Raw genomic sequence first — 12,046 nt, 5'->3', positions numbered from 1 at the left:
ACGTCACGTTGCAAGTCGGAAGTCACATCGGTAAAAGAGCCGAACGAAGTCAGCTGCAGCTTATCTATAAAGTTTACTTAAATTCGAGCCTTCAAAATGGCACTCAGCGATGCAGACGTTCAGAAACAGGTAATCTATATATATTGTTGTTTTGAAGAGATCTTGAAATGGCATAAATGTGTTGTATGCGTCTTTAGCAACACAGGAATTTGTCATCGCTTATCTCGTGACATTGACAGCCTGCTGCCCATCCAATATTATAGGCCACTATAGTACACGACCTGCTTGCTTTAACCTTGCACAACGTATGGATTATACATTTTCCAGTTGTCCCTAATGAAATAAAACTTGAAAATGTTCGCAAATGTTATCGATCAATTTCTTATTAATAAATTAAATGTAGGCATATTTTCCAGCTCAACCATGGCATTGGACTTGTCTGCTTGTTGCTGAATTTTCATAATGTCAATTTGACTCTGGCCTGTCCTTGGGATAAATGGATTCTGTAAGAAAGGATAACATCCTTCTTGGATTCAACTGAACTCTTTTCACTCAACCACAGTGATTAAATTGAAGTTTGAATGGACCTATTGTCCTTTCAGATGTTTTTTCACCATGATTTTTATTAAAAAGGACCTTCATTTTAGGCAGCAAAATCCACCAATGCCTTAAGTATTTACATTACCACAGAAACCAACCTAAAACACAGCAAAAAAACATTCCGTGCACACAACATTATTGAGTCTGGAAAATGTGCAGTGAGGATAGATGCTGAATAGACTGCATGAATGAATATGAATATAGAGATCTGAATGTTTTCCCATTATATAATTTTCTGTTCAGATTAATTAATCATGCATATGATTCATTTCTTTAATTTGTAAAACTAACTTTTAAGGCAACAAAGTGGATTTTGAATATTATAACTTTGATTTTAATATAATGGTATACGTACCACAATGTTATGTTAAATTATATTGATAGTGCTCATATGTTGATCGATGCCAACTCTATATGTTTAATTTTTATCAAAGAGAAGAAAACTATAATGATTGTCACAAATACTATACATCTGTGTTAAGATCATCAAACTACTTAGTAATTTTGTGGAAGTTCTTCTGTTTATACTTTCAATCTCTTTTTATGAAAAAAATAAAAATAATCGATGAAAGAAAATGATGAATTTCATTTCACTTTACAGATCAAGCATATGATGGCCTTCATTGAACAAGAGGCTAATGAAAAGGCAGAGGAAATAGATGCAAAGGTAAACCGATATTGCGATAAGGGTATATTTAACCGAAGCTACTAACTGATACGTTTATGGAAAAAATATTAATAAATATAGTGGAGATAGTAGAGTATATATGTAAGTTAAGATTTAAAGAACAGAAATAGTGGAAATGTTTCTGGTTACGCAAAAAAATAATATCATGGTGTCCATATTGTAATGTATGTCAGTGTGATAGCAGGAAACAGTAGAAGATTTTTGAAGGACTTTTAAAGTGGAATCTTAATAATAATATAATAGACCACAATATGTTTTGTTCCATAACAATAGGCTGAGGAGGAATTCAACATAGAGAAGGGTCGTTTGGTCCAGCAACAGCGAGTCAAGATCATGGAATACTATGAAAAGAAGGAGAAACAGGTGGAGCTCCAGAAAAAAATGTAAGAGGTTATATGTATGAGGCATTAGTGTACCAGGAATATCAGAAAAACAACAAGAATATATCATTCTTACACAACTGGTCATGTAAGATAGATCTGGATTTTTCCCATGATGGGAAAGAAACCATATAATAAAAATCTTTCTTATATGGGCATGATTTCACAATGTAAAACAATGAGGCGACAATGTGTTGCAACAAGTTTTGTGTCATTTAAATAAATTGTGCTGATTTCATTTGCACGTTTAACTCTTTCACCCCTATGTAACTTTAGTATACTCTACCATGCATTGATCTGGATGATTCCATTGTGGTCTACAGTGGTGAAAGGGTTAAGTCTTTCATGTACATTTATATCTGTATTATTAGTAATTTAAAGTTTAAACTTATAACGTATAAACTAAAATTTAGCAATGGTATGAATATTTTAAATTTGGTTCATTCTTCAAGAAGTTGGTCATTTGCTACATGTATAACTAAGTGATGTAAAAAATAACCATAAGTTGTAATTTATGTAGGATAGAAAAACGTCACCCTCAGGTACACAGTGGCAGCATTAATTTCTGCCCAAAATTGTGTACCTTTCGGATGGATAATATTTATTAGAAAAAATAAACTTCTGATCAAATAATAAAAAAAATCTTGACTCTAAATGTGGTATCAGTTTTTTTTCTTATCATACACAATGGTGTGTATATATTGTATGAAAATTTAGATCTCTTAGAAGGAAAGAAATTCATTAATTACTGAATAAAAAACAAGCATCTTATTGTGAACTTTCTAGATCGAACAAAGATCAGTATATTGTATTATAATTTGTCTGTTTTATAGTCAGAACTCTAACCTCCTGAACCAGGCCAGGCTGAAGGTGCTAAAGAGCAGAGAGACTCACTTGAAGGTAGGCTATAATGTTTGTTGTTTAGTTGACTCATTGAAGATGAGTATGGTATACACATAAAAGTTGGTTGTTTGACTCGCTGAATGTGGTGTATGTATAGTTGTCAGCAGTAATGTTAGTCTGACTCACTGAGTGTGGTGTATGTAGTTTGTCAGACTCACTTAGTGTGGTGTATGTAGTTTGTCATACTCACTGAATGTGGTGTATGTAGTTTGTCAGCTGTAATGTTAGTCTGACTCACTGAGTGTGGTGTATGTAGTTTGTCAAGACTCACTGAGTGTGGTGTATGTAGTTTGTCAAGACTCACTGAATGTGGTGTATGTAGTTTGTCAGCTGTAATGTTAGTCTGACTCACTGAGTGTGGTGTATGTAGTTTGTCAAGACTCACTGAATGTGGTGTATGTAGTTTGTCAGACTCACTGAATGTAGTGTATGTAGTTTGTCAGCTGTAATGTTATTAGTTACACAGATTTTTGGCAGGGTCATACCATCCCGTATACCCTGCCAAAAATCTGTGTAAAAAAATTATTACCCCTTCCTCGAACTGTTCTTCCTGATTCTTTTCTTTTAAATACGTCCTCAGCATGTTTGCCGCTCGTCTGTTGGACTTTTGTGTATTTGTGGTACATAGTTGGCCCTTTTGGCGAGTATTTCCTCATCAGTATGCGAAGCGAAACTTTTTGCCATTTGCCTGAGATTTACGAATGCGGTTTGGTACACTGTAGTTTTTAACCAATCATTTCTCAAAGGGGTAATAATAGTTGTTAGAGTTGTTAGTTGTCGATTTTAAGTGTGTAATATGGCAGATCAGGCCCTGTATATTTTCATCACTGACATGCCCTGTACATGTATATATGTATTACTGACAGGCCCAGCATATTTGTATCACTGACAGGCCCTGTACATGTATATTTGTATCACTGACAGGCTTTGTACATGTATATATGTATCATTGACAGGCTCCGATATTTGTATCACTGACAGGCCCTGTAAATGTAGATTTGTGTCACTGATATGCCCTGTACATGTATATTTGTATCACTGACAGGATTTGTACATGTATATATGTATCATTGACAGGCTCTGTATATTTGTATCACTCACATGCCCTGTAAATGTAGATTTGTATCACTGACAGGCCCTGTACATGTATATTTGTATCACTGACAGGCCCTGTACATGTGTAACAGGAGCGAGACGGGCCCAGTTTATTATGAACAAACTACCCCCGGCTCGCTACCTTTCCTCACAACCCAGGTTCGAATTGGGTAGCTTGTTTCTGTTGGTGAAGGTAATAACTCAACTCTTTTTGTGATACAATAACAGTATTTATTAACGGAGATACATGAAGCAATGAAACATGAACAATACAGGCCTAGATGAGAACACGTAAAACCCCAAACAAGTTGCCGAGACGACCCCCCAACCCTACATAGTACTAGGCTACTAGGCTAACATCCACCCGACATTCCCAACCTTATCTATCTATACACGAACTATCTTTAATCTGCTATTCTAACATTACCGTACCTACTATCCCCTACAGAAGTCTATGGCAGTCGTAGCAGGAAACCAATCCTTCACTCTGCGCTAAAACCGAAAGTAACACCCCACTATATAGCAACATTCACAATACAAAACTCTCGACCAATGAAAACATAGTGCTGTCGCAGACACAGGCACAGACAGAAAAGCATGAAATCACAGACAGGTAAACTGACAACACTTAGCACTGGACTGGTACACGTGGACAGGACACCACAACAGACAGAGGTCGGGTGACTCCAGTGCACCTTGGCCTCCATGTAGTACAGTAACTACACTACATGACCCCTGTCTGACACATAGAACACATATAGACTATTACAACAAGAATCCCCCCGCTACAGATGTATATTTGTATCACTGACAGGCCCTGTACATGTATATTTGTATCACTGACAGGCCCTGTACATGTATATTTGTATTACTGACAGGCTTTGTACATGTATATTTGTATCACTGACAGGCCCTGTAAATGTATATTTGTATCACTGACAGGCCCTGTACATGTATATTTGTATCACTGACAGGCCCTGTACATGTATATTTGTATCACTGACAGGCTCTGTACATGTATATTTGTATTACTGATAGGCTCTGCTTCAAGATGCCCAGGCATTGCTGACAGATATCACCAAGGACCGCCCTAGGTACAAGGCGGCACTTGTAGGACTGATCGCCCAGGGACTTTACCAGCTCTTGGAGCCCACAGTTGTCCTCCGGTGTAAACAGGAGGATGTCGATCTTGTACAGGTAAGTAGATCTAATTTTGAAGTATTAACAGGATGTCTCTCAGTTAGTTAAATTGTGCTAATCCTTGTGGGTGAATAGGAGGATGTTGTAAATTGTGCTAATCCTCGTGGGTGAATAGGAGGATGTTGTAAACTGTGCTAGTCCTTATGGGTGAACAGGAGGATGTTGTAAACTGTGCTAATCCTCGTGAGTGAACAGGAGGATGTTGTAAACTGTGCTAATCCTTATGGGTGAACAGGAGGATGTTGTAAACTGTGCTAATCCTCGTGAGTGAACAGGAGGATGTTGTAAATTGTGCTAATCCTTATGGGTGAACAGGATGTCTCTCAGTTACAGGTAGATCAGTTTAATTCTCTTGTGTAAACAGGAGGATGTCAATTTTGTACAAGTTAATATTTCCAATCTTCATGGGTGAACAGGTGGATGTCAAACTCACAAAGGCAGGACATCTTTAATGTACCACAAACTAGTGTTAGGAATCCATTGTCATTTTATTTTGATGATTCCCAACAAATATTCAGTTAGCAAGTTAACTCAAATTATATGCAGTGTGAAGTCAAGGGTATATTTAATTGATACTTTAACCTTTAACTTAGCAGAAATTCATTAAGAGTAGTTCTGCCTCATAACAATTGCTTAAGTACCATTTATAGGTGGATGATCAATAGAAATTTATAGAAAAAACATGCAATAATTTCAACTGATTAATTATGGAATTTTATAATCAAATAATTGTGATTGGTTGTGTAATGGAACAGTTTCAGTTATAATTGATCAGGGCAACATAGCAAACTATAATCAGCTAAACCTTAGAGTATACCTTTAAGTGTAAATATAATGTCATGTGATACTTATGTCATTATTTTCCCTCCAGGAGTGTGTGCCGCTCGCTGTGCAGATGTACACTGACGAAATCCACAAAACTGTCAAAGTCACCATCGACAAGGACAACTTCCTGGGATCTGATGTGTAAGTAAAACATTCTGCAATATTACTGATAAGGTAAATTCATATCTAAAAAAGTTGGCAGACTGGCCTTTCTGTATATTAAATAAAGAAAATGCTCCAGATGACCACACATCACTCCAAAGGTGAATATTTAAGCAATCGAGTGCTGAGATGTGCCAGACCTAGTGGTATAATTACCACGATTCAGACCATTGGAATGGTGTGTAAAGCACACTATAATCTTTGATTATGTGTTGCAGGTAAACCACTAGTTCCGGTGTTTCTTCTAAAATTTAGATTTCCACCAAATAAGTGTCCGGTGACTACCTTGGAAGGCACACAAGGGACAGCTGTCATCATACACTATTTACAATATTTGTTTTTGAATATGCTAATACATAATCAGTTTAAGATTGGACCATTTTAAAGACTTTTATTATGGTCTGTATTGGGTGCATTGATTTGTTTACATTTTGTGAATCCTGATATTCATTCACTTAGCAAAGAGCAACTTCACTTATAGCTATGTAAGATGAAGCTTCTGCTGTTCTTGGTAGGCCAGTGACATGGGCTTTGCTCAAAGTCATTTATTATTACATTTATGTTACAGATGTGGAGGTGTAGAGATGGTTGCTCATGGCAATAAAATCAAAGTAGAGAACATGATTGAGAATCGACTGAACCTGATATTTGACCAGGTAAGATCAACAGTATTGCATTAGTTTGTTTATAGCAGTATTGTGCTGCAGACACAACTCAGCAGGTTGTCACACCTACTGATAATGGTCAGCAACAGTTCTGGATCAAACTTTCCAATAGTAACAATCCGAGATTGTTAATAGGGATGGCTCTAGAGAGGATAGGAAATCTCAGCACTGACTCTGGTTAAAGAGAGGTCACTTCTTCCCCTTTAATTGGTTATAAGTAATAGATAATAGCTATGTTCTAAAGACAAATTGATTTTAACCAATATTGTTGGATGGCTGTATAAAAGCAGTACATGTACATTCTGAAAAGAGAAGCCCCTTTCGCGTATCCGGTTCAACTGGTCGATCTGTTTTTAAATGTAATGTTTTCGATTATAAATCCTGGCAGACCTGCAAATGTTTGCAGGCCTTTCAAGGCTTTGTCAAGACTCGCCTGAAAGCAGCATAAAATTACTAGGTCTGACCTTATTTCATACACAAACAACTCTGGTCTAACTGCCTCAACTGATTGGACAGCGATAAACGAATATGGCCAAAGTGAATATTAGATGAGATTTTGAACACTGAATGCTGAGTGGAGATAGGAGGAGGAATTCTAGAGCTTGACATGTTGTATGGCTTGGTCTCTGTCTCACCAACACTTTAAGTCTGTCTCAAGCCAAGGTTGGCCTCTGTCACACCAACACTTTAAGTCTGTCTCAAGCCAAGGTTGGTCTCTGTCTCGCCAACACTTTAAGTCTGTCTCACCAACACTTTAAGTCTGTCTCAAGCCAAGGTTGGTCTCTGTCTCACCAACACTTTAAGTCTGTCTCAAGCCAAGGTTGGCCTCTGTCTCACCAACACTTTAAGTCTGTCTCAAGCCAAGGTTGGTCTCTGTCTCACCAACACTTTAAGTCTGTCTCAAGCCAAGGTTGGTCTCTGTCTCACCAACACTTTAAGTCTGTCTCAAGCCAAGGTTGGTCTCTGTCTCACCAACACTTTAAGTCTGTCTCAAGCCAAGGTTGGCCTCTGTCTCACCAACACTTTAAGTCTGTCTCACCAACACTTTCAGTCTGTCTCAAGCCAAGGTTGGCCTCTGTCTCACCAACACTTTAAGTCTGGCTCAAGCCAAAGTTGGTCTCTGTCTCACCAACACTTTAAGTCTGTCTCAAGCCAAGGGTGGTCTCTGTCTCACCAACCCTTTCAGTCTGTCTCAAGCCAAGGGTGGTCTCTGTCTCACCAACCCTTTAAGTCTGTATCAAGCCAAGGTTGGTCTGTGTCTCACCAACACTTCCAGTCTGTCTCAAGCCAAGGGTGGTCTCTGTCTCACCACCACGTTAAGCCTGTCTCAAGCCAAGGTTGGGCTCTGTCTCACCAACCCTTTAAGTCTGTATCAAGCCAAGGTTGGTGTCTGTCTCAGCAACACTTTAAGTCTCTCCCAAGCCAAGGTTGGCCGCTGTCTCACCAACACTTCCAGTCTGTCTCAAGCCAAGGTTGGTCTCTGTCTCACCAACACTTTAAGCCTGTCTCAAGTCAAGGTTGAACCCAAGTTTTTACTGTGATGTTAAAATTAACTTCAGACTCTGAGATGAACTCCGAGTGTTTGTGATAGGTGTTCCCCTATGTTATTAATGTTGATTTAGGTATTCCCCTATGTTATAAATGATGATTCAGGTGTTCCCCTATGTAATAAATGATGATTCATGTGTTCCCCCTATGTTATAAATGTTGATTTAGGTATTCCCCTATGTTATAAATGTTGATTTAGGTATTCCCCTATGTTATAAATGATGATCCAGGTATTTCCCTATGTTATTAATGTTGATTTAGGTATTTCCCTATGTTATAAATGTTTATTCAGGTATTCCCCTATGTTATAAATGATGATTCAGGTGTTCCCCTATGTAATAAATGATGATTCATGTGTTCCCCCTATGTTATAAATGTTGATTTAGGTATTCCCCTATGTTATAAATGTTGATTTAGGTATTCCCCTATGTTATAAATGATGATCCAGGTATTACCCTATGTTATAAATGATGATCCAGGTGTTCCCCTATGTAATAAATGATGCTGTTGTCTACTTACAGATGGTACCCCACCTGAGGACTGTGCTATTCGGGAGGAACCCTAACCGCAGATTTACTGACTAAGATTTCTGTCACTACTACAGTGATCATTCCACATGTGATATTGTCATACCTTAGGTTACAAACATAGCTATTCGGACAAACCATTAGGACATTTGTTGACATTGAATTAAGTTTTGTATTATTAAGTTGAATTTTGCTTCATTGTGTATCAAGATAACTTTAGCTTATGTTGTCATCTAGAGAACAAGGAGACAAGAAATATCTTGGTATAACCAGTTTACCATGATATTCCAAAGTAACACAAATCCTGCTAATTTGGGTGTTGTTTCTCCAAATGATGCATCAAAAAATATCTTATTAGACACTCTCAATATTCCAGAACAGTTACATATATATGTAGAATGTAAGTATGAAAACATGTGGAGCAGTCCTATACCTGGAACTAGTCACACCGTTATAAACTAGGTGGACACAGTATAAATGGTAGGTCATAGTTTATCGTTAGAAATCTGTTATGTTGTATTGTATGTAAAGTAGGTTGTTAGCTCCACCTCCAAGTATCTGGACATCTTCTGAATCAATAAGAAATTTTCTTGTAACATCTAATCCATACTTTATTGCACGAGTGCAGTGCTTACTTTTCCCCCCATCAGATGTACATTGTAAAGGAAAATTAGTTAAGCATCAGATGTACATTGTAAAGGAAAATTAGTTAAGCATCAGATGTACATTGTAAAGGAAAATTAGTTAAGCATCAGATGTACATTGTAAAGGAAAATTAGTTAAGCATCAGATGTACATTGTATAGGAAAATTAGTTAAGCATCAGATGTACATTGTAAAGGAAAATTAGTTAAGCATCAGATGTACATTGTAAAGGAAAATTAGTTAAGCATCAGATGTACATTGTATAGGAAAATTAGTTAAGCATCAGATGTACATTGTAAAGGAAAATTAGTTAAGCATCAGATGTACATTGTAAAGGAAAATTAGTTAAGCATCAGATGTACATTGTATAGGAAAATTAGTTAAGCATCAGATGTACATTGTATAGGTAAATCAGTTAAGCATCAGGTGTACATTGTATAGGTAAATCAGTTAAGCTTTTTAAATACTTCACTTTGCAATTTAATATGAAACGTTTTATTGGCTAATGATTCTGCTGTTGAAATAACAGAAAATTAATGTTGTAAAAACAAGCGGTTACAAGGAACATTTTGTCTTCGATTTACTGATGGAAAGTCAAGGTTTGAAATTTTAACATGTATCTGGTAGTTTGTTCAGAAATTTATAAAAGTAGACAAATATATAAGCTGTATGTTGTGAGTTGTTCACACTGGTGTCGGGTGTAAGGAGGTTGAGAGAGTAAGCAATGAACATTTATGTCTGTATACTTCAGAAATCCATCTTGCCCACTAGTTCATAAATGTGTCGACCACATTTAAATCCACAGTAGATGTACAACATCAATGGAGGATTAACTAAGTGTTAGACATTGCCTGGTCTCTTGTTGTTATAATGTTACACAAGATCATGATGTAATAATTGACTGTTTGTTTTACCGCACATCTGTGATGTTAGCAGGACTGTAGAGTGCTGAAGTGTGTCCTGTGACAGTATGTGAGCGGAGCTTAAAATTATAATGAATCAATGTTTTACTTCAGCAAGTACTCAGAAATCTTACAAAAACCTGTACATTTTGTTGATTTTCTGAAAAGGTGATTATTATTTAATTCAAATAAATTATGTATACAAATGAGATGAAGGTTTTGTTGTGAACAGTTTGTATGATAATTACTGGACAGATATGTGAGCCAGACAACATCCCAATAGTACACAATACCCACAGTATTCCTGGAGACAACCTCCAATAGTACACAATACCCACAGGATTCCTGGAGACAACCTTCAATAGTACACTATACCCGCAGTATTCCTGGAGACAACCTCCATTAGTACACAATACCCACAGTATTCCTGGATACAACATCCCAATAGTACATAATACCCACAGGATTCCTGGAGACAACCTTCAATAGTACACTATACCCGCAGTATTCCTGGAGACAACCTCCAATAGTACCCAATACCCTCAGTATTCCTGGAGACAACCTTCAATAGTACATAATACCCACAGTATTCCTGGAGACAACCTCCAATAGTACCCAATACCCTCAGTATTCCTGGAGACAACCTTCAATAGTACACTATACCCGCAGTATTCCTGGAGACAACCTCCAATAGTACACAATACCCGCAGTATTCCTGGGGACAACCTTCAATAGTACACAATACCCGCAGTATGCCTGGAGACAACCTTCAATAGTACACAATACTCACAGTATTCCTGGAGACAACATCCCAATAGTACATAATTCCCACAGTATTCCTGGAGACAACCTCCAATAGTACCCAATACCCTCAGTATTCCTGGAGACAACCTCCAATAGTACCCAATACCCTCAGTATTCCTGGAGACAACCTCCAATAGTACAAAATACCCGCAGTATTCCTGGAGACAACCTTCAATAGTACACAATACCCACAGTATTCCTGGAGACAACATCCCAATAGTACATAATACCCACAGTATTCCTGGAGACAACCTCCAATAGTACACAATACCCGCAGTATTCCTGGAGACAACCTTCAATAGTACACAATACCCGCAGTATTCCTGGGATTTGTAGAAAGAAAAATAAACTACATTTGAAAGACTTTCAATACAAAATTTAATTACTTAAAATATTTATTTACAAATACCGGGTAGGATGATTTAAAAAGCTATATTATAAATGTAATATAACATGTCCTGGACATCACATCTCTTGGTTGTTGGTGGATGGTGTTACCCTGGCGGCCATGCCATCTGTCGACCTCCCATCACGTGGATGTGGAGATGGAACACGGACTGCGCTCCATCCTTCCCGTCATTGATAACTGCAATACAATGTACAAGTCAATATACTGACAAATCTACACGTGGTACTTACAGATGTATAATGTAGATAGATGAGTCAGTTTGTTGAATGTTAATACACAAAACATTAATATTGGCTCGGTATGGCGACTATATCAACCTACCAAAGTCAGCTGAGTGTAATGAGACTAACTCTGGTGAACATCAACATTATTACAATTGTTACATCATAATCATGTTGAGACAGCTGTCCAATACTGACTGATATTGAACATCTATCTTAAATATGATGAACAAGTATAAATTTTAACATCAATTTATTGTCAAAATCACTGAAAGATATAAAAGGAATTAAAAAAAATACTAAACAGGATTGCAGACAAATATTCCAAATGTGCTTGACTCAATATGTTTGCAATTCTTTTCAGACTTGGCTGAACAGCATACAGTTTAATGCTGAACTATCATACAGATCCATACACCTACACATCATAACAAACACGTCGGTACAGTATACAGGTTAATGCTGAACTATCA

The 12,046-nt window shown here is 37.2% G+C and overlaps 1 protein-coding gene across 1 annotated transcript; it reads left to right on the top strand.

The window, feature by feature from the left end:
* LOC110464086 (V-type proton ATPase subunit E-like) lies at positions 1-9,263 on the top strand. The gene is made up of 8 exons (XM_021519124.1): positions 1-129; positions 1,202-1,267; positions 1,562-1,671; positions 2,502-2,568; positions 4,705-4,863; positions 5,738-5,832; positions 6,422-6,509; positions 8,588-9,263. Exons 1-8 carry the CDS (start codon positions 97-99, stop codon positions 8,648-8,650), a joined length of 681 nt encoding a protein of 226 aa, XP_021374799.1. The 5' UTR covers positions 1-96; the 3' UTR covers positions 8,651-9,263.
* Positions 9,264-12,046: the final 2,783 nt, after the last annotated feature.

The sequence above is a fragment of the Mizuhopecten yessoensis genome, unplaced genomic scaffold, assembly GCF_002113885.1.
Source record: "Mizuhopecten yessoensis strain PY_sf001 unplaced genomic scaffold, ASM211388v2 scaffold10957, whole genome shotgun sequence".
NCBI classification, from domain to species: domain Eukaryota; kingdom Metazoa; phylum Mollusca; class Bivalvia; order Pectinida; family Pectinidae; genus Mizuhopecten; species Mizuhopecten yessoensis.
The sequence above is the reverse complement of the archived record's forward strand: the minus strand, read 5'-3'. Positions and strand labels throughout refer to the sequence as shown.

Excerpts from the sequence above, each read along its gene's own strand:
- LOC110464086 (XM_021519124.1), top strand. The coding sequence starts at position 97 with ATGGCACTCAGCGATGCAGACGTTCAGAAACAG. Across the intron at positions 1,672-2,501 it reads GTGGAGCTCCAGAAAAAAAT|TCAGAACTCTAACCTCCTGA; the intron begins GTAAGAGGTTAT and ends TCTGTTTTATAG. Across the intron at positions 4,864-5,737 it reads AGGATGTCGATCTTGTACAG|GAGTGTGTGCCGCTCGCTGT; the intron begins GTAAGTAGATCT and ends TTTTCCCTCCAG.